Source organism: Motacilla alba, chromosome 26 (genome assembly GCF_015832195.1).
Source record: "Motacilla alba alba isolate MOTALB_02 chromosome 26, Motacilla_alba_V1.0_pri, whole genome shotgun sequence".
Lineage (NCBI taxonomy): Eukaryota > Metazoa > Chordata > Aves > Passeriformes > Motacillidae > Motacilla > Motacilla alba.
The window spans coordinates 992,464-1,014,792 of record NC_052041.1 but is presented as its reverse complement, the minus strand read 5'-3'; the positions used below and the strand labels follow the sequence as shown (position 1 = coordinate 1,014,792).

Genomic DNA, 22,329 nt, shown 5'->3' with positions numbered 1-22,329 from the left:
AAGTTCATGTATACTCATAGTAAGAGATGGGATTCTCCAATAGGATACATTCTTTCTCTTTTTTTATGTTTAGGGCAGTTTTTATTGGGAATTTTTGAGCTTATTTTACAGCACTTGTTCCAGTGAAAAGAACTGAGTGTCCTGTGCTAGAAAGTTGTGTTGGGATACAAAGTGACAAATTGCAGCCAAGTAAGTTCTCAGAGTAGGCCGAGTGACTGCACATGGAACACAGGTGCTGACTTCTTTGTAAAGTAATTCAACAGGTCTGTAATTCCTGAATTACAGGAATATATTACAGGAATTACAGGTTATATGCTACATATTCCAGTTATTGCCTTAAAACAACTTTGATATTGTGTGTGGTTTGTTAAATCTATATTTTTGTTGTTGAAAATGTCAGTTGGAATGTTGTCCTGCCTTTGTCCTTGAACACCGGTAGTTTTAACATTAAATATGAGACCATTTTATTTTCACTTTTTAGCTAGTTGCAGAACAAGGAGGATTTGATGTCGTTTGCAAGGAGAGAAAATGGACCAAGATAGCCACGAGGATGGGCTTTGCTCCTGGCAAAGCCGTGGGCTCGCACATCCGCGCGCATTACGAGCGAATTCTCTACCCCTACAACTTGTTCCAGTCGGGGGCGAGTCTCTTGGTAAGCTGTGCTGAAGCCAACTGCTCAGTTCATGTAGCAGCCAGTCTGGGAGGGTTCTCCTGGTTTCTGGAATGTTTGTGAAGCTGCATTTTGTGCCTGGTGTCATGCAGGTGACCAGATGCTGTGCTCAGCAGTTCAGAAAGCCATGGGCAAACTTTTCATTAGAAGTGAAGTTTTTAGCATTAGTCCTCCCAGGTAGCCTCTGACTCCTGTTTCCAACAGTATCTGCTGGTATTTTCTCTCTGCAGTTTACCGAAGCCTCATGATAAAGGACATTCCTGTAATGATTTCTGTAAGGCCAAGTACTGCTACATTCATGGAACATTCTAGGTCTCTCTCTCTGCAACAACAAGTGCTGTGGGCCTGAGTGGGCACATGCCTAGAGTGACTGAGGGACTGTGCCAAGCCATGGCAGGGTTGTGGCACGTTCACTAAGGGGGACAAGTTGCAGAAGGCTTCCTGGCTGCTGTAGTGATGTTAACAGCGTGACTTGGGATATTTTTCAAGCTTAAATCTTCATCCTTCCTAGTCATCAATCTTTGATTTGGCCATTAAACCAAAATTCAGGGTTGATTTAGAGTGGAGGCCACATAATCTCTAATGAGGAATAGGTCTGATCTTTTAGAGCAGCTCTCATTCATTTGGAAAACGAAAATTGGTTGCAGTTGCCAACATCCGTTTTTATTTCTTTGAAATGCTCTTTCCGTGATGATCTTTCAAAGACAGGAGTGCTGACCTTTTTTAAGCAATAAATGCCCTAATCCTGTTACAAGCAATATCTCTGTACAGAAATCAACACAGGCCTTTACACAAAGCTACCAAAATGAGGAAGGGATTTGATGTAAGTCCAGAGAGGTTAGAATTAGACTTTTCTGTAGGTAGTGACAATCACTTCCCAGTGAAGAACAGCTAAATTCTGCTGGCTGTTCAGAAGAAGGGGTCTTTTGCAAACATGATAAGAACAAAATAGAGTTGAAGATAAAAATCTTCATTGTAAGGAAACTGCTGTATCAAAAATAATTTGGCTTCTCTCAAACATTCATGTTAAGTAATGGAAAGCAGCACCATTTTCTAAAGACATTTAATTGAAAACTTGGAATTTGTATTAGGTCTGAAAACTGATTTCTTTTGGGGTTTTTATTGAGCTTGTGTGTTTGTTACACCTGTCTTTGCTGCCATATTTTTGAGGTGTCATTGCACAGGGAAAGATCTAATTTAAATTGCAAAACAGTGAATATGGTACCGTAGTATCCTGGGAATAGAAATTTCCTGAGAGTGTCTGTCACGCAGTTAATACTCACTTCATGGTTTGCTCAGTATTTAACTCTTTTAGAAGAGGAAAAACCTCCTTAGATGAGGACATGCTTCCTTTCAAATGACTTTTCAAGCTCTGTCTTGCAATGAGCACTTGACATCTGTCCAAACTGATGTGGAGGCACTTCTAGACAAGTGATGATGTAAGGTTGACTTATTTTTTATCTCCTGCCCTCCCCAAGCAGTTAAAAATATTCCCCTCCTATATGTGACAGACACAGATTTTTAATGACCTGAGAGAATTCACAGAAATAAGTTTGGTTTAGCTCACTTTTCACTCAAATTTGATTTTTTTTCCCTGACAGTATTGTCTTTCAAGTGAGTTTGTTTTACAATAGGTTTTTTGACTCTCATGTCAAATGAGATTCTTTTTGGCTTCCTTTCACATGTTCTTATTAAGTGCTGCTTATCCAGATGCTTCTTGTGTAGGTGTCTGTTACTGTGTGTCTGTTCAGTGTTTTCCTGGTAATCTAAGCACCTGAGCTGTGTTTTTGGAGAAGCTGTGGCTGTTCAATGTGACAGCTGTCAGTTGGAGATGTGCTTCCTCCTTCAACAGCCTGTTGAGAGAAGCTCTTCGTGCAGCTCTGGTGATCATCCAGACAAGATTACTTGCTTGTATTCACTGAGTCTTTTGATTTTTTTTCTTTATTTGGTAATACTTGAAATAGTCATTGCCTTCTTTCCTGCAAAAGCCAAAAATATGAAATGATGTAGTTTCCACTAATGACTGTGCCATAACTTTAATCTCATCTAGATCTGTGTATAGCGTTATCTGTTTGTGTGGCTTCAATCCATGTTAAACTGGCTTCAGGAGTTCTTTTGACAGATATTCAGACTGGAGATGTTTCTATCTACATGCTGAAATAGTGAAACTCTCTGGAGCTGTTCAGAGGGGAATAGACAGGAATAGCATGTTTTCATTAAAGCTCATGTTCAGTCCAACAGCAAAAATTCCTTAAACCAGCCAGTTTCTAATACCCAAAGCAGATCTCCACAGGGGGTATTTGTTTTCCTCTTATTTTGAAATTGAACTAGACAGGCCTTGAGTGTCTCCAGAGTAATTGCAGTGAACTTGTTGGTACTGACTCCTGCCACCTGTACCTCTCGTTCCCAGCTGTAGTAACTGTGTGTCATCCCAGAGTCACACTGAATCCCTAGAGAGACAAGTGTCTCCTACATGAACTGAGGTGTCCAGGATCTTCTGTCAGTGCATCTTCTGTCGAGCATTGCCCAGATGTTTCATGAATTAAAATGCATATACATTTTGGGGGCCTCGAGGTGGTTTTACTTCTGTTTTTCAGTGAATCCAGCTGACTCAGTAATTGTGCATCTGGTCTCTTTTCCAAACTAAGGCTTTAGTGGCTTTAGTGAGGTTCATATTTACAAAGATTTATATGTGTGTGCCTCTGATAGAGATATTTCAGTGTTAGACATTTCTCTGGCATCTTCATTGTTCCTGGAGAACAGTGAGCACCTCTGGAGCTTGGTGGGGTTTACCCTCCATGGATGCGTAACCAGTTGTGTTCTGCAAATACAGGGAGCCTGACTTGACTGGCTTTTGTGTAAATTACTACCAGTTTAATTACTACTAATAAATGTCTAAACCTGGAGGAGATGAATTGCATCCCTTTCCCCCCCTCAATCTTTTGACTTCCTGAAGGCATTGTGACCATTCTTGCATTGTCCTTTGTCTGCTAAAGGAGCTGCTCCTTTGTGGTTTCAGCTGAGGGCTTTAACTTGCTCTCTGTCACTGCCGAGGGTTCAAGGACCATGTGTGCAACCATCTTGTTGGAATATAAGGAGATCATGGTCAGAGTGTGTGGGATGAGCTTCTGGGGAATGGTTGATAGAAGCACAACCTCACCAAAGCCTGATGGGGAACAGGGAAGGGCTGGAGAGATGGCAGCTGTGTCCTTGGTTGGAGCCAGTTGATCATCAGCATAGGAGTAAAGGAGGGACAGAGGAGTTCTCATCCTTAGAACTTTACAATTCCAGGTGTTCTCTTGGTACAGCTGATGCTGTGAATGAACAGCCATTCTGTACCACTGCCTTTGCCTTGGGTTAGAGAGGTACTGGGAAGTGTTTGTGCTTAAATGGGTGTTGAAATACCATTATTTAGGAAATGTCATCCATGTTTTTCAAGGAACAGTGAGTGCTCTTTTTATTGTGGGGGATTGGGGGGTTTTTTTATTTGTTTGTTTGATTTTTTCAGGGTTTTGTGGGTGGGTTTTTTGCTGGGTTTTGGGGGTTTTTTTTCTTTTTTTTTTTTTCCTGGTGTTTGGGGGTTTTTTAGTTTGGATTTTTGGAGGTTGTTTTGTTTTTTTTGGGCTTTTTTTGTTTTGTGTGTGGTTTTGTTTGGTTAGTTTTGGTTATTTTTGTTTTGGATTTGTTTGGGCACTGCACTGAAGTGAGGCACAATCTGTTGGTTTTCAAGGTTTTCTTACACTTTTGTTTAGGAAAAGCTGTTTGCCTTCTAGATCTTTGTTTTCAAGGACCATATGTCCTCTATTATCAGAAGCAGTAGAAACTTTTTTTTTTTTCTGATAATTTTGGTTTTCACATGAGGAAATGAATGATTCAAGGACCCAGATTTTATAGAAGTTCTTTTCTGTTCTCTCATTTTCAACCTTTTCCCACTCATTTGCTCTTTCTGCTTGTCCATTTTCTGTTCTGAGAAATTGTTATCTTTTGCTATCTTCCACTGATGCTGATGTCACATCATCTCCTTTCATCTTTGGTAGATGCCTCATCCATTTAAGGCCAGGTTGGATGGGTCTCAACCTCCTCTAGTGGAAGGTGTCCCTGCCCATGGGACAAGGTGATCTTTAGGGTCCCTTCCAACCCAAACCCTTCTGCAATCCTGTGGTTCTGGTTCCAGTGGCAGCTTTAAGGCTCTTGTGAAGAGGCAGCTGCAGTGCTCTGGGGCTCCAGACTGAGCCTTTGAGCATCAGCCAGGACTCACTGCTCATGTGCATGAGCTGCAAAGTTGAGTGGTACTGTGCATTTAGTGCTGAAATTGAGTCAACCATTTTCTTTCAGAATATAAATCTAGAGTTTACGAAGTCTAAGACTGGAAGCAGTCTGATACAACCAGCAGTTCTGGAGGTTTCTTTGGTCAGTATCACAGGCTGTCTGTGGGTAATGGTTAATAACATCCTGCTGCCCTTGGCTGATACTGCTTTTTTGTTAAATACATAGTTTTTTAGCATAGACTTCACTTCTAAAATAACACTTTTTCCTCCTTTTCCCTGCCTCCTTCTGGCTGACATTTGTTTCTGAAAGTCTGTTTTCTGTGCTGTCTATAGGGTATCATCATCCTCACACCACTGCAATGGTTCTCTCTGTCCTTTACTGCTCTCTCTTGCTGAGAAAATGCTTGTGATGGGAACAGACTAACAGAAATGGGGGAATGTGGATCCAGCAATTTCATGAATTACTTCCTGGCAACATGAGATTTTTTTGTGTCTGTAGGATTTGTTGTTTACTCATTAAAAACTGTTACATTTTGTCTGCAGTTACTGGGTGTTGTGTGGCTTGACAAACGGGGAATTGTCACTAATTATTCTGTTTCTTGCCAGAGGTATGCACAGTTTTTAGCAATTAAGTGTGTTCATTCAGCAGCTTGAAAGAACTAAAACTGTTCTTGCATCTTTTCCCTTCTGCCCTTAATTCAAGCAGCAGTTGTCCTCTCCAAAACATGGAAAGAAGTGAGCTCCTGTTATGTGCATAGTACAGAGCTGTATTTCAGTGAGGACGGGGATGTTTGATAGGTTGTAATTTACTTTTATATTGCTCTGTATGTTGGCATGACAGCCACTCAACCTTAGGACACTTCAGCAGTTCAGTGTATTGGTGACCCAATCTGCAAAGCCCCTTCTGCCCGAAGAGATGGGCTTGGTATTCCTCAAGGAGAAGTGTTTGGTGCTCATTAACACTTAAAGGATGACTTCAGCTTTATTTAAGATCCATTATTATGGCTATAGCAGCCATTAAACTGATGAGAAAAAGTGATGTTGTGCCTTGTTCAGGTAAGTAATGTTACCTTGTCATACATGCTGTTTATTAACCCAGCACAGGAATTATTAGAGCCCTGTCTATGTTCTCACCGTGAGCCAGGAAATTGTTCTACACGGTTTGTATTGCAAGGAGAGGCAGAAACAAAGTAATCAAATTGTCTCTTCAGTGCTTGCAGAAGCCAGATCTGAGCAGTGACACAAAGGACAAGGAGTACAAGCCCCACGACATCCCGCAGCGGCAGTCGGTGCCGCCGTCGGAGAGCTGCCCGCCCGCGCGCCGCGCCAAGCGCCTGACGCCCGAGGTGAGCTGGGGGTGAGGGCACCCTGAGCACAGCCCTCTGTGTGTGTGTGCGCCTAGGAGCAGCTGCTTCACTGTGTCAGGGCTAACTAAACATTTAGAAATCCTAAATAATGGGTAAGAATTGTCTGATACTTTACCCAGTGTGTTACTGAGGTTTGGCGTTCAGGAGGCTCTGCTGTGGATGCTGTTGGTGAGGGTGTATGGTAGGGTTATGCTTTCAGCATGATGTAGATACTGTGGGGCTCTTAGATTAAAATACTGACAAATCCTGGAAATGAATGTTGTTCCTCCTCCTTGTTCTCTAAATGTACCAGGAGGTTTCTGTACATCTCTCATGAGTTGAAGCCAGCTCCTAGAGCAGGGAAGATTTTGGTTATAACATCAGCATTGTTATAATTCATCTTTCACTCCTGAGTTCTATCAATTTGTGTTAATTTACCCTTGCAATATAAGGAAAAAATGTATACTGTCAAGTCAGTGTGGTTGTATACCATTTTACACGTCTCTAAGAAGCAATGTTTATTTGGATAAGCATGAAATGTATTGGTTATATCTCAGTATCTTCTGTGAAGACATATTTTAGGAGATCATGTGTCTCCTTTGTTGCTGGAAAACAGCAGTGCTTTGGCTCCAGCCTTTCCAGCCTGATGATCCTATCTCCAGAGAGTTCCTATTTCTTTTGTTTGAGCAGATGAAGAGTAGGGGAGGATATTCCCCGGAGGGAGTCTGATTAGTGGTGACATCATGAGTTAGGAAGGTCACAGTTTGTTTGAGACTCTTAATAACTCCCATTGTTCTGGTCTTGGTCTTTATTAGTACTAATAGTATAGCTTAGCTGTTGCAAATTCTGCCTGTAATTATGCTTGGTTAATGAGTTACAATTAAGGGTTTCTAAAGCTTTTCCACTCAAATTCCTGGTTACAAGTGGATTTATAATTCTGAGCAAACTTCAGTAGTTTGGGCTGAAACTTTCCATTTGAAGTATCTGCCTGTGGTTGAAGGATTCTTGTTCTCATGGATCCCTTAAGAATTGACAGCAGGACAAATATACACTAAAATTCCAGCTGTTTCTCTGGCAGTGGTCTCAGATGGCACTGACAGAGAGAGCACATTTTTGTCATTTTGTGGGAAACCAACTGCACATCCTAAGCCAAAAGGCAAGGCTGCCCTCTCAGTCTTTGCCCCAAGCACCACTGATGTTGTGTACCTCATTTTTGTGGAAAGAAAATCTGTAATTAAGAACAAAACTGGAACACACAGCGCTAAGGCTGAAATGAGCAACAGGGACTGGCTGGCTTAGCCAGGAGCTGTAGTGTTTTAAGACAGTAATTTCCTGAAGTTAAGATTTGTTAGCGTGAATTTTGCTGTCCCATATCAGTGCAGTCAGAGAAGGTGATTAGATCCATTTTATTCAACATTGAAGCTCCAAGCCGTTTGCATTTGCACTGACTTGGTTGCAAAAGAGTAATATTTGGTTTACATCTCAGTTTTTTGCTCTAATGAGATACACAATAATTTGTCAATGTCTTAAACTGTGAGTCTTAAATTCATTCTCATATTTGCCAGTTTGATGTTTCCTGCTTTTCAAAGGCTGACCATAAACATTTAGAAGAAGTGAGCCACAGGGAAGTACTGGAAGTTATTGTGGCCTGTAGGATAAGCATTAGTTTGCAGTTGTGAGACACACACAGTTTTTCCTTGCCCTTTCCTACCTGCTGAGTAAACAGCCAGGAGAAAATGTTCATAATGAGGAAGGAAAAGGGCAATGACTGTCTAGGCTGGTTTTGAAATGCAAAGGCTTTAGGTGCTTGATGTAGAGCAGTTCAGTGTGAAAGACCACAACAATGCAGAGGAGGTGAAAGTGAGATGACCAGATGTGATAAAAGGCTCAGGCCAGACCAAGAGCTGCTCTTGTGAAGATCAGTATCAGCTGAAGCACAAAAGGCACAGCTCAGAGGAGCTGAAGATTCAGAAACTAGGTGTCAGTTCCTGCACTTGAGGTTCTGGGCATGCTGGCCCTGAGGCAGAACTGCTGCACACAATTAACAACTTCTCTTGGTGCATATCTTAAGCAATGGGACCTCTGAGTGGTCTGATGGAGACATTTGGGCAAAGAGAGCATGAAAAGTGATTAGGAAATAATGTCAAAACCAGCTCTGTAAAAATCAAAATCAAACAACCAAAAAACCCTAGACGGAACAACAGTTCCCACCCCGTGGAGTACATGGGGCTGTGTCCAGTCCTGCCTTAGACCTGATCCACACATCCCATCTTCTGGCCTTCCGAAAGGGGCTGAGAGTGACTGACTTGTTGCATGACCTCATTTCCTTGGAGTGTTGGAGAAACCTCTTGTAACACTGACGGATTTGAGAATTGTTCTCCCACCATCTCAAAATTTCAGGGAAGAAATGTAAGAATTAAATGGAAGAGCATTATTCTGTGGTGAAAGTTCCAAGATGTACCAACAAAGGTCCCTGCTTTGAAGACTGGAGCATGTTCTGCTCCTCAGGAGTACAAGAAAATCTGTGAAAGCGCCGAGTTCCTTGTTCTTTGCTTCTTAATGGGTCCCACTGAAAGCAAACCCAAATCCTGGTATCATTATTGGCATGGGCATTTTGGAGGATTTGCTTTCCAATCTTCCATGTTGTTCCCTGCATCATTTCTCTCTGAACTACTTGTAAATAATTGAAGACAAGTATTTCAGGTGTCTGTTTAGATTTAGTGGTATGTAAGTGTCAAATGGTTCTGAGTTTAATTGAAGTCCTCTGAGTGTCTCTCTGACTCTCACCCTCTGCCTTTTTCGTGGAACAAGGCAGGCTACGAGTCTTGAACCCTCGTGGTACCTCAGAGAGGTGTTTGTGTCTCATTCCAAGGAATCATGAAATGGTTTGCATTGGAAGGGACTTGAGGAAATGTTTAGTTGGAACTCACAGAGCCAGCCTTTCCCGCAGCCAGCTGGAGATTCCGAACTCATCTCTCTGTGCTTGGGCAAGCAGCCAGATCAGCTGGCAGTGAGCATCTTCCCAAACACAAGTGGCAAACCAGAGTCTTCCAGCTAAGGATGTTACTGAGGGGTTTGTCCTTGTTTTGTTTTTTTTCCCTTTTTAAAGGCAACCAATGTTAAAAGTGAGACTGACCCTCCAGAAGCCAGAACTCACAATCTGAGACGCAGAATGGGCTGTGCCCCTCCAAAGAGTGAAGGTGGTGAGTGAAACACAGCATAAATGCAGTTTCTTTTACTTTGCACAAATGTGTTTTAAGACCAGAACTAAAATCAGCATTTGGAACTATTCAAAATATTTTATAAAAAAACCCCAACTTTCAGTTAATTTTAAAATTGGATTTTTTGATAAAAAGTTCTTTTATGGCTTTTAAGTACTTTTGGAGGATGTTTTCTTGTAAGTGGTTGAGTTTTCTTGAAGATGATGTTTTCATTTGAAAAAGACTCTTCTTCGAACTTGGGTGTCTCTTCTGGAACAATCAGAAATAAGATTGGAGCAATGTTTTTGTTTTGTACTTTAAATAATATCAGTCCATGAGTTTTAAATAGAAGAAACTCTCTAAGAATGTAGCAGATATCAGACACTTTTAGGAAGGAATTTGGACTTGAAATCCGGAAACTTAACTCATGAAAGCAAAAGGTAGTCTGTTTTGAGCTTAATTATAAAGTTCCAATAATATGATTAAATTGCTGCTATCAGCAGTCCTGAGTCTATTCTCTCCTCAAGAAATAATTATTTGAGACTGAGAAACCATATTTAATGCCATCAAACAGAAGAATAAGCTTGTTGATAAATAATTTAGCCAAATAAATACAGGAACCATTTCAGCTACTCAATAATTGAAATTACCTGAGCAATCTGTCAATCTCATTTGTTCCTTCAGAATGTTTTTTTCAATAATTTGTTTAGATTATGGTGTTTTGTAATTTGAATTTTTTTTCTTCATGGAGTCTCTAAGCACTAGCCTCTCTCCTCCAAGAGCAGAAGGAAAAAAGCTCTTGACAACATTCTTTAACACCATGTGGAAAGAAAACCTTAGCTGATAAACCTGCTTATAATTCAATTAAAATTAATTGAAATGGCATATAAAGTACTGAAAAACTATGGGCTGTGATAGCCAGTGCTGGCTTGTGGTGGCGTGCTGGGATTTTTGGATAACAGTGGCTTCTGGAGGCATTGCAGGAGTTCAAGTCTTGCCCTACATTGACTGAAACAAATGTAGGGGGGATAACAATTCAGCACACACCTTGGTCTGATGCAGTCTAACAAGCAATAAATAAAACAAATAATAACAAAGAATGCTAAGCATTGAAACATTTTGCAGTACTCTCTTCTTTTTTTTTTTTTTTTCCCCTTTGCCCAGACAAGGAAATGCGCAGTGTGGTAAAACTCCCTGAGAAGAAAGAACTTTCTGGGGAGCCAGAAAAGGACAAATCCAAAGTGAGATCTAAAAAACCCACCAATGCTGTGAGTACCCCTTGCCTTCCTGCAGCTGCATGTTTTGCAGGCATTTCTGGATTTCTCTAGGGTGTGTAGTAAAACCTACTGTCACTTTGTCACATGGAGGACTCCTGTCTTCTTCCTGGAGCCCCAGGCTGAAGCACAGCAGTGTTTGTGCCTGGTGGAATATCAACACTGCCAAAGCTTCCTGCTTCACAAAGCTGGAAATGGCAGGATGGTTAAGTTTCATTATCTATAACTAAAGTAACTTGTTTTCTGTCTCCAAAGTCCAGTTCCAAAATAAGCATTTTGAAAGCATGGTCCAGTGGAAGCGGTTCTTGTGTGACCTGATCCCTCCCCACTGCTCTGTAGCCTCAGGGGAGCTCTGTGCAGGCTATGGCACATGGCACTTCACAGACCTGTCCCTAATTCCACAATTTCAGCACTAAATTGGAAGCTTTGTTGTTCAAATGTATCTTAAAAACCGACCGACCCTGTTCCTGCTCCAGCTCTCCACACGCCACCAACTATCCCCCAAAACCTCCACCTGAAGGCAGTGGTAGTTGTCTCACTTTTGAGAAGATAATGCGGGGATTCTTTCTGCCCATGCCACAAGCTGGGTCCCTCCTAAAACCAAATGTGTTCTCATTCAGACCCCACCTGTAGCTGGTACCTGAGAATGAAGGGTACAAATACCAGAAGCCTGACACCCTCACCCCACAAGTGAAGAAAGCTTGTGGGGAGGAACAGGAGATGCTGCTGCTTTTTTTTTTTTTTTTAAACAGTGTGAGGCAAGAGGTTCTGTCTGTCCTCATGACTCTATTCTGTGTTTGGGTAGAGCCTTCCAAGCTACTGCTGGTGAGAGTTGGGTGTAGGACAGGCAGCAGAGAGCCCATCCCAGGTTGGAGTGCCTGTGCCTGTTCCTTGGGGCTTAGGAACTGCTCTGTCAGAAATAAGAGCTGCCTCCCTACCCAAAGCTCCACTGGGAGTTTGGAGCCTTCTCTGGGGAAAATAAGGAACATCCCCAGCAACAGGAACTCCTTTCTCCAGATTTCTGTTTTCCAAGGCATTTGGTCTCAGAGGGGAATGAAACACCTGAGGCTGTACATGGGAAAAGCCCATGCTGGGTTTGTGAGCCCCCAGCAGGTGTTGGGTTATTCCTGCCCAGCCCCAGGTGTTGGGTTATACCTGCCAAGGCCACAGTGCTGCTGGTGTGAGCTTCTGGCATTTGGGAAAAAAAAAAAAAACTTATATGGAAGGGCTTGCAGCTCTTGTGGTCTTCTTAAATTACAGAGGGAGGTGTTTAAACTTCTAAAAGAATATTCAGCGTGTGTTTGTCTCATTTCCATTGCAGAGATAAAGTAAGGATAAGCTTTGGGAAGTGTCACAGATGGGAGTTACCAAACTGCTTTCACCCTGGGTTACCTTCAGCTCTCCCATTGCTACTGTGGAATTTTGTGTTGCAGGTGGATCTGTATGTGTGTCTCCTGTGTGGCAGTGGGAATGATGAGGACCGGCTCCTGCTGTGTGATGGCTGTGATGACAGTTACCACACCTTCTGTTTAATTCCACCCCTCCATGATGTTCCCAAAGGGGACTGGAGGTGTCCCCAGTGTCTGGCTCAGGTAATCTGACAAATCACTGCAGTAAGGCCAAAGGCTAATTTGTGTTTTGTGGGCTTTTTTTAAACTGATCACAGGAATAGAAAATACAATTTGTTGTTATTTGAGATTGTGCAGACAAGGAGATAGAAGTAAAGCTAAAATGAAGACTGGGAATGCTTCATACTGCAAAGCTGACACTTATTGTTTTGAGCCAAAATTTGGTGTGCCTTTGAAGAACATTTTGGATTTTAACTGACACCTTTTCTCTGTACTTAAAATTGGAGTCTCACTGGGTGCTTCAGTGTGATCATTTATGGATCTCATCCTGCTTAACTCTACTAGAGTAAGGAGGAATTAAGCATATTAATTCATTAATGTTTATGCAGATTTATAAACAAATTTTGTAATTTGGTGAATTAGCAGAGTTTCTTCTTCTGACTCTGTCCTTTAGGAGTGTTTTCATTTCAGTGGTGTCCTTCCTTCTTACTGCTCTGTTACAGGAGCCCATTGTGTAAATCTGAGCACAGTGTTGTGTTAATGGGTTATAGAGACAATTACCTTTTCACTTGCAGGAGTGTAATAAGCCTCAAGAAGCCTTTGGGTTTGAACAAGCAGCACGAGACTACACCCTGCGCACGTTCGGGGAAATGGCTGATGCCTTCAAGTCAGACTATTTTAACATGCCAGTACACGTATGTTCCTGCTTTATCCTCATGTTGTCTAGAGTTCATTTTGTGTGGTTAGCTAAAATAGGTAACTCTAGGGAGGGAGGAAAGGAGGGATTCTGGTTTTGAATTGAATGAAATCCCAAATCAGAGGTTCTCATTTACATCAGCAAATCCTGGTTCTTGCTGGTGTCGTGGTTTCTTGTTCTGCCAGCTGCTTGTGTTTTTATTTGTTTTTTTCCTGCGATGGAAGAAGTGTCTGTAGGGAAGAGAACAGTGACTGTCAGGCACTCCTGAGAGAACAGGGCAGCAGCATCTCCTGGAGCCACATCTCTGCTGCAGTTGTTTTTCTCTTGTTGAAACAATTTTAAAGTGGGGAAAAGCTTCAAGCTAATGGAGGCTGCTCCCTGAGGTAGCTTTGTTGCACGTGCTTCTCATCTACTGATTCCTCAGTACGTACTCGATTTTTCTTCTCATACCTAGATGGTCCCCACTGAGCTGGTTGAAAAAGAATTTTGGAGACTTGTCAGTACCATTGAAGAGGATGTGACAGTGGAATACGGAGCTGACATTGCTTCGAAGGAGTTTGGCAGTGGCTTCCCTGTTAGAGGTGGGAAGTTTAAAGTTAGACCAGAAGAAGAGGTAGGTCTTTGAGTTCACTGTGGATGTTTTATTGCAGTTTTTCATGGAATAGCTCTCCTTGGTTTAAAGCACGATAATTCAGCTGGGTTGCAAAGAGTTTGTTTTGTGTATCTGGCAGAGTATTTGAAGAGGAGGGCTACACTGGGATTTTGACTAAATAAAATTTGTTGTGATCAGCCATTCAAAGCCATAGGTTTATTCTTGTAGTTAATAAATAACTTCCAAACCAAATACAACCAAATAAAAAAGGTGTCATTTTAACAAAGCAGGTCAGGTCAGGGTTATGAAAGCGGCAAAGACAATGGAGGGTTGAGTCTTTGAGTCATTGACCTGTTTCTTATATTCCTCAGTTGGGAAAAGTGCTTCTCTTCTATTGCTCCTGAGCAGGTTTATCTTCTAGGGTTTTTCCTTCCTGTTGTATAAACCTGTGACTGTTCTGTTCCATTTTCAGGAATACCTTGATAGTGGCTGGAATTTAAACAACATGCCTGTGATGGAGCAGTCTGTGCTTGCTCACATCACTGCGGATATCTGTGGGATGAAACTGCCCTGGCTGTACGTAGGAATGTGCTTTTCCTCATTTTGTTGGCATATAGAAGACCACTGGAGCTATTCCATTAACTATCTGCATTGGTGAGTTTGAGGAATAAACCCAGTCTAGGAAACAAACTCCCTTTCCTTCCCTATTCTCCTTAATTAGTGGACTAAAAGCAGATTTACTGAACTCAGCCCGAGTAACCTGCTGTCCTGCTGCAGCAGGATCAAATCTGACAGTGTAATTCCTACATTCCTACTTTGGGACAAGAGGTCATGTTTTGGAAAGAGACATCCATTCCCAGTTTTAAAAAATCCATGAAAGATGCAGCAGATACTCCATCAAATGTTTTATTATACTCAATGTAAACTAAAAACCATGCAGGTTTTCTTTTAAAAATCATCTGACTTCAGCTAGCAGCTCAGTTCCGGCATGTTTTGTCTGTTGGATGGATCATGCTGTCATAAATCCTCTCATCAAGCCAACACTTGTCAGCTGTAATCAGGACAGATCTTTGCCATCTCTTTGATATTCTAAATAGACTGAACTCCTTGAACTTCTCACCTTACAACAGCTTTTCTAGAGTCTGGATTATGGTTGTCACTCTTCCTGAAACCTCTTTCCTAGTTCATACGAGTATTCAGGCAGAATGGTAAAACCACATCCCAGCTGCTGTTCAGTGGGTCCTTTTTGGTTGGTTATTCTGTTACTGCTCCTTGAAACAGCAGCTTCTGCAGTGCAGCCCAAGAGCCAGTGACTTAATTCACTTGCTTTCGTGGTGCTTACTGTTAAAAAAACAAATGTTTGAGTGAAAGTGAGCAAAGGAGTGACAGTATTACATGGTAAAAATGATCTTTCTTATCATGTGTTAGTGCTTTTTTTTTCTCTTTGTCTGAGTCTTCAGTCAGACTGAAAACTGTGGGTGGAAGAGGCGGTTGCAGCACAGATTTCATTTCTTCTAGGGTAGTTTCCCTCACTGTTCACAGCATGGCTTTCTGTCCTCTGTAGTGTGCCCCCAATTGCATTATTGTCTGCAAATGGCCAGAAAGGTGTGTCAGTGCAGATGTGTACTTGTGCATACATGAGATACATCCAGACGTAAGAAGTTGCTTGACCTGCTTTCAGTTTATTTGTCCTCCATCCGGACAGTCCTTGATGTCCTTTCATTTCCAGATATTCTTCATTTCCCTCAGTGCAGAGGTTTAAGTCTGCATTGGAGGGCAATGTGCATTTGAGGTTAAAGCTGTTCTTGGCCAGATCAGTCTAACGACCTGCTTCTGCAGAGACAGTGCTCCAAACTGTGAATCAAAGACTCCAAAAAGCAGGACTGGTTCTTGGGAGAGTCCTGGGGATGGTGTGTCCATCTTCAGCATTCCCGTGTGCCTTGGAGGAGCCTGTGTGCAGTGTTGTGAGCAGCATCTTGGAGGAGCCTTTGTGCAGTGGTGTGAGCAGCTAATCCCAAGTGACCAGAGCTTTCCTAGGGTTGAAGACAATAGTCCTCCTACAGAACTCTGTAGTTAGAATTCTGTGTTAGTTCTAGAAATAGTAAAAGGGAAAAAAAATCCCAAACCTTTGCTCTGAGGATGCTTGGAAATAAATAAGATGTCAGTCCTGGACAGAGAAAGAATTGCCATCATTGCTTCTAGTATTTGTACAGGCAGGGATGTGGGGCAGTCAGGAAGCAGAGCAAAAAGACCTGTGACCTCCACTGCTGCTGCTTCAGGCTGCTGGCACCTCAACACCTGCATTAGAACTGTCTGTTACTTGTTCCCCTGAGGTCCAGAGACCCCCCAGTTCCAAGATCCTGCTTCAAGTTTAGCACAGTTCATATCTGTTATGTTACCCATTCCTCAGTGCTGGCATCTATCAGGGAGCAGAACTCTTGACTAGCCCAGTCCACACACAGAATGGTTTCTAGTTGCATCTGTGGCTGGTCTTCCTGGATTCCTAGAGTTGTCCCAGGATGGTGGCCAGGTCCAAGGCTGCAGAGTCATTTAATACTGTGTAACAACTCCTTGTGTGTAACTCCTTGTGTGTAACTGCCCCTCCACAGTCCATCCTGCTGGCTGTCCTCTACCCCTGACCCAGGGGCTGTGTAAGTACAGGAATGAACCCCTAGGATGACAGATAGACTTCTGGATTCACACTTCACTCTTATCTTTTGGAATCCTCCCAATTGCTTTGTGATTGATGGAAGAAAAGAGCACTGTTGGGTCAGTTTTAGTCTGCCAACTCTTCAGAAGTCTTGGAATAAGGTGATTTGTCTGTTTTCCTTTGTAAATACCTTTTCTAAGTTCATTCTTTCTAAGGCCCTGGAGGCATTTTTGTCTCAGTGCTGCAGTGAGCCAGTGTCAGTGTAAGCTTGTAACAGTATCTGCTGGAACACATCTGCATCCCCTTAATTCTGTCAGCTGGCTTGCATCGAGTGCTGAAAGTTCTTTGTCCCTACTCTGGATATGGATTTTTTTTTCCCTTGAAGTCTTGCATAATTTGGAAGTTTGATTTCTACTTCCTATGTGATGCTTTTATGGCAGTTATACATAAGACAGAAAGAACTGCTTTGGTTGTTGGACCCAAGAGGGAGTTTGTGTTCATGGGAAAAGACGGGCAGCTTATGTTTTGAAGTTGTGCTGGAATCAGCAGAACTTCACTGAGGACTTCTTCAGACTTTTTCTCCCTCCCCCACTATATTTGAAGTACCTGCTCAGAAGTGTAGGTAGTTAAAAACAGGTCTGGAGTAGAGTGACCTGTGTAAAATGTGAAGATTCAGGAACGTACAGAACCTTTGCATTCCTTCCTGGTGATATACCCTTCCTTTGATGTGGTGTATTTTAAAGCAGAAGACTAAAAATGTAACTTAAAGTTTGCTTATATTTAACTTTTTTTAATAATCTTGCAGGGGGGAGCCTAAAACGTGGTATGGAGCCCCAGGGTACGCAGCTGAGCAGCTGGAGGATGTAATGAAGAAACTTGCTCCAGAGCTATTTGAGTCCCAGCCAGATCTCTTGCACCAACTTGTCACCATAATGAACCCGAACACTTTGATGGCCCACGGGGTGCCTGTATGTGTCGGACTCCTGTGCTACTCCCCCAAACAACCCTCTTTGATTGGAAGGCTACTTAAAGCTGATAATTGAAGCCACTTTAATTACAGAGGTGGTGTGGTGGTTTCCATGTGTGTTGCATCTTCCTTATCCACTAAAATGTGCCAGTGTGAACAGATGGGCAATGGAATTGTTGCCTTTGGAATCAACTGGCAGACTCTTCTCTGGAGATCAGTCTTGGATATTTCTATTTCTGTGTCTCAGCTGAAAGGTTTAGGCTTTACCTTTGGAACAATGGCAGGAGCTCTTGTATGTCTGTTCAACCAGACACTGTTTTTTTGGCATAGAGTTTCTGTAAAGGCCCCAAACCCCATTCTTCCTTTATTTTGTCATCCACATTCTCTTATTTTTCCTGGATAAGTCCTTAGGTATTTAAGAAACATTTTTTCATCAGATTTCATCTTATTCCATACTACGTTATTCATGGGAATTATGTCCCTTTACAACTTATTTGGCTTTTGATGAGCTGACCTTGGGACTTAAAGGAAAATCTGGAAAAAGTAGCAAAATTTGTGGTGTCTCCTATGGTAGCCTCCAAAATGGAAGGATGCAGGAAGACTTGCCTGCTTTCATGCTGACTGTATGGCCCCAGCAGTCTTAGATGAACAATAATATGAGTGTAAGGTTCCCAATTTCCCTTCCCCTTCAGCTGCACATTGGAGAGAGCTGGATCTGTGTTGACCGTAACCCTGAGGTGTGAGGAGCTTAAGGCCCAGGCAGCCAGCCTAGAACTGTTCAGAGTGGGGTGTGGCTGAGTGGAACCCTTGGCTTTCCAGGGTTTTATGTGCCACTTTATCAGCTGCCAGTTGTAATTCTTGGGATTGTGGTTTAAAACTCTCGGAAGTCCTCACAGAAGTTACTGCGAGTTGGAAATCCGTGTTCTCCTCACCAGCTGTGTTTGGGTGTGAGCTGACACTGGCCTGTCTGTCCCCCCAGGTGTACAGAACCAACCAGTGTGCAGGGGAGTTCGTTATCACCTTTCCCAGAGCTTACCACAGTGGCTTCAACCAGGGCTTCAACTTTGCTGAAGCTGTGAACTTCTGCACCGTGGACTGGGTAAGTTCCAAGCCAGTTTTTTACCTAAATGAGCAGTTCCAAAGCAGTTCCTAGCTGCTGTATAGCTCTGATTTATTGCTGATGCACAAATCTAGGCCACAGATCAGAAGGAGCCTGTTACTGTGTTTGCTGAAGGTTTGTCATGCACTGAGCTGCGGGCTGCCTCTGGTTCTGAAGATTTGGTTTGGAGTTATGTGTCAGGGCTGATGTAGCTGTTGCAGCAGGAGGGAGGCACAGTCCCGTGTATTCCTGGAGTATGAGATGCGCCAGTGTTGTGTCCCCAAATTCTATCTCAAATCAAAAGCTGGAATGATAAAATTTCCTAGTTTATTGCACTGGGAATTCTCTAAGAGGTGCTTTCTGCAGCTGGAAACCAAATCCAGCTTGGATATCTTTCCTGCTTTAGCTTCTGTGATAAAGTTAGATAATACATGTAGCGCATTACTAACAGTTAAAGACATCGATAGTCCTCTTGTGGGGGAAAAAAGTAGGAATTGCAGATGTGAGAGCATCCTCTTAGGTAGCAGAGGTACTCTAGATTTTTAGGGAAAAATACCTTAATGAGAAGAGAGCAAGAAGTTCTCAAGTTCAGATGGAAGGATTACAGAGCAGTGCATCATTCCCAGTAAGCTTCACTCAGCTCACTGAACCAGCAGAGATGGGCACACATTACAGTTATTAGGTTAGAGTTATTGAATGAGACCTTTGTCTTTTTAAAAATAAGCACAAGTGGAGGACAGTTGCTCCTAAATTACAAGTAATTTTAACCTTCACAGAAAGACACTCTGACATACAGGGCTGTCTGATCTCACAAAGGTTCTTCTAAGCTTCTGATATTTCAAATTACTTCTCTTGTGATTTTTTTTTTTCCCTCAAAAAGGTCTTGGCTATTTGTAAGTGTAGCCCAACTAAAACATTGCTAGATGTAAAAAACATTACTTAGAAGAGGGAGATGACTAATATTGCAAGAAAGCTTTCTGCACTTGACTGTGCTCACATGTCAGTTGGTTTGGTTTGGTTTTTCCTTTTGTCCTTCCATGAGTTTCACACTGGACCCAGCACATAACCCCGTTGTACTCTGAGCATCGCTGTCTGCCTGCTCTTAAAATAGAGCTGAGTGACCTGTCCAGCTCAGGATGAGCTGTGTGCTGTGCCTGAGGCCAGTTAGGGACATCAGTGCTCCCTGAGCCAGCAGTTTCTCGTGCTGCAGCACAGTTCATGTCAGCAGGGAAAAGGCCCAGGGTGCCCTGCACCTGCATGGGGATGGGGCATTCCTTGAGTGGTGGGTACAGGCCAGGCTTATGCACTTGTCCTTTTGATGCTTCCTTGGCCTCAGTGCATTTTTATCTTGGATCTCCCTGAACCCACTGTGGTTTAGTGATTTAGTAGCCCTTAATTACAACCTCTGCAGGAGAAGACACCTCCCTCAGCTCACACCCATAGAGTCCACTGGGAAAGAGCCATTGCGCATTCCTGGTGTGCACAACTTGGGATCTTGATTTCTCTAGTTTTACACTCTAAAGTATGAATATTGTTGCTGGAAGGATTTGTCTTGGCCTTTCCTCGGGGCAGTTTCTGGGCAGTAGCATACAGAGGGATTCCCTCGATGTCCTTTCCCAAGTGCACCCTGTGACGCCGTGTCTGCCCCGCAGCTGCCCCTGGGCCGGCAGTGCGTGGAGCATTACCGGCTGCTCAACCGCTACTGCGTCTTCTCCCACGACGAGATGATCTGTAAAATGGCTTCCAAAGCAGATGTCCTGGACGTTGTGGTGGCGTCTACAGTCCAGAAAGACATGGCTATTATGATTGAAGAGGAGAAGAGGTTGCGTGAGAAGGTTGATAAACTGGTGAGTTGTAGGAAATAATGGTTTGGGTGGGAAAGGACTTTAAAGGTCATCTCATTCCATCTCCTGTCGTGGGCAGGGACACTTTCCACTAGACCAGGTTGTTCCCAGCCCCATCCAACCTGGGCTTGAGCACTTGGAGGGATGGAATTCATTATGATGAATGAAGTAACAGTTGAAACAGTGATGTGAGAACATGCTGGTTCTTTTACTGGGGTGTCAGAGGCTTAGAGGTACTTAGTCTCTTCCTAAGTTGTGGATTTCAGAGGAGCACCGGGGTAAAGAATCATTGTCGTGCACCTTATTTTAGTACCTGCCCTTTAATGTTGTTCAGAATGTCACTTTAAAGGTAATATTTGTACTTCCAGTCATTTGGTCAGAAAAGCTGATTTTTCCATTAACCAAGATTTCTGTCTACCTGGGTTGAATATCTTATATCTAAATTTCATTATTCTTTTGATAAATTCACCTTTTGATGTTTTAGCTTGGAATAGCCTCCTCTTTGGAACAGTCACTTCTTCATTAGGCTTTGATGTGACACTCTTGCAGGGAGTCACTGACTCGGAGAGGGTGACGTTTGAGCTGTTCCCTGATGATGAGCGACAGTGCCTGAAGTGTAAAACCACCTGCTTCATGTCAGCAGTTTATTGTCCCTGCAAACCTGGGTTGTTGGTGTGCTTGTATCACGTTGAGGACCTGTGCTCCTGTCCCACCTACAAGTACAAACTGGGGTAAGCTTGAGGTAGTAACTAACACCATGATCTGGAGATAGTGTTGTCTGTGTGTAGGTACTGTGGTTTGGTAATCTCTGCTGCCAGTGGGGCTGCTCTCTGTTTCTGTTTCAGTCCTTTGCAAATCCAGTGCCCCCACAACAATGGGACTGTTTTGTGCTCACACACAAAGCCTCTTCAGCATTCAGCTCTTCTTGCTCTATAATGGCAAAAATTGCTGGCTAAGTTAGTTGGCATTTTTATTTATAGCAACCAGGTCATTGTCCCTTAGATCCAGTCCTTGCCAAGGAGTATTGTTTTACTTTGTGGAGCTTTCCTTCCCCTTGTTAGCTTTGCTGTGCTCTTTAGTACGTCTTTTGTCCTCCTATGAATGTAGCTTGCTCTAAGGTAGTGTCCAAATTCCTTAATTGTCCCATAGAAATTGCTTTTTGAAGCAATTACAACATTGAAATTATCTCAAAAGAAACCTCCTGTGGTTGTAAGGTCTTGATTGTGTGACCCTGAGTGCACAGAAGCTTATTTCTGAGTTGTACGGACCAACACATCTTAGAATTGCCAAACGGTTTGGCCTGGAAGGGACCTTAAAGCTCATCTCATTCCATCGATGCCATGGGCAGGGACACCTTCCAGCAGTCCAGGTTGCTCCGAGCCCCATCCAACCTGGGTCCTCATCCTGGTGCCCCTCGTTCCACCCTCCTGCTGCCGCAGTGTTGCTGGAGGTTTGAGTCGTGTGCTGCCCGCAGGTACCGCTACACCCTGGAGGAGCTGTACCCGATGATGAACGCGCTCAAGATGCGCGCCGAGTCCTACAATGAGTGGGCTTCCAACGTCAACGAGGCCCTGGAGGCAAAGATCAACAACAAAAAAAGTGAGGATTTTACCTACTGTCTGTAGCACATCATTTGAAAGGACTATTTTTTCAATGTTTAGTTTCCAAACTGTAGTAACTTTTTTCTTATGTGATAATCAAAAGAAATCATTTATCACTTCATGTTTTTAAGTAAATATTTTAGCTGTTACAGTCCCAGAAATGATGCTAAACTGTCTCTGTGTGACAAGACTGTAAATCATTTTGACACAAAGTGTAACTGAAGTAGAATAAAAATACAGTTAATGTGTTGTGTTTCTAGGTCTTACCATAGAAAATCCATCACAAAGGGAGACTTCTCAACTTAATGTCTTTCCCAACAGGTCTCATCAGTTTCAAGGCTTTGATAGAAGAATCAGAATTGAAAAAGTTCCCAGACAATGACCTGCTGCGACACCTCCGGCTGGTGACGCAGGACGCAGACAAATGTGCCTCGGTAGCCCAGCAGCTGTTGAATGGCAAGAGACAGACCAGGTAAGTGCCACTCCACGTCTGCAGCAAAATTGGGCCACCAGAGATGGATGTCAGTGGCCAGTGATGGGTGCTAGTGCTCTG

General features: G+C 42.9%; 1 protein-coding gene across 2 annotated transcripts in view; it reads left to right on the top strand.

Moving 5' to 3' along the window:
• Nucleotides 1–22,329, top strand: part of KDM5B (lysine demethylase 5B) — a 56,101-nt gene that overhangs the window by 15,012 nt on the left and 18,760 nt on the right. For both annotated transcript variants that reach the window (XM_038162360.1, XM_038162359.1), the window contains exons 4-17: nt 482–652; nt 6,150–6,284; nt 9,394–9,487; nt 10,649–10,752; nt 12,192–12,350; nt 12,902–13,021; nt 13,478–13,636; nt 14,088–14,269; nt 17,071–17,233; nt 18,212–18,331; nt 19,984–20,178; nt 20,725–20,906; nt 21,650–21,774; nt 22,098–22,248. In XM_038162360.1, the coding sequence (XP_038018288.1) occupies nt 482–652; nt 6,150–6,284; nt 9,394–9,487; nt 10,649–10,752; nt 12,192–12,350; nt 12,902–13,021; nt 13,478–13,636; nt 14,088–14,269; nt 17,071–17,233; nt 18,212–18,331; nt 19,984–20,178; nt 20,725–20,906; nt 21,650–21,774; nt 22,098–22,248 (2,060 nt within the window). The remainder of the gene's footprint in view (nt 1–481; nt 653–6,149; nt 6,285–9,393; nt 9,488–10,648; nt 10,753–12,191; nt 12,351–12,901; nt 13,022–13,477; nt 13,637–14,087; nt 14,270–17,070; nt 17,234–18,211; nt 18,332–19,983; nt 20,179–20,724; nt 20,907–21,649; nt 21,775–22,097; nt 22,249–22,329) is intronic.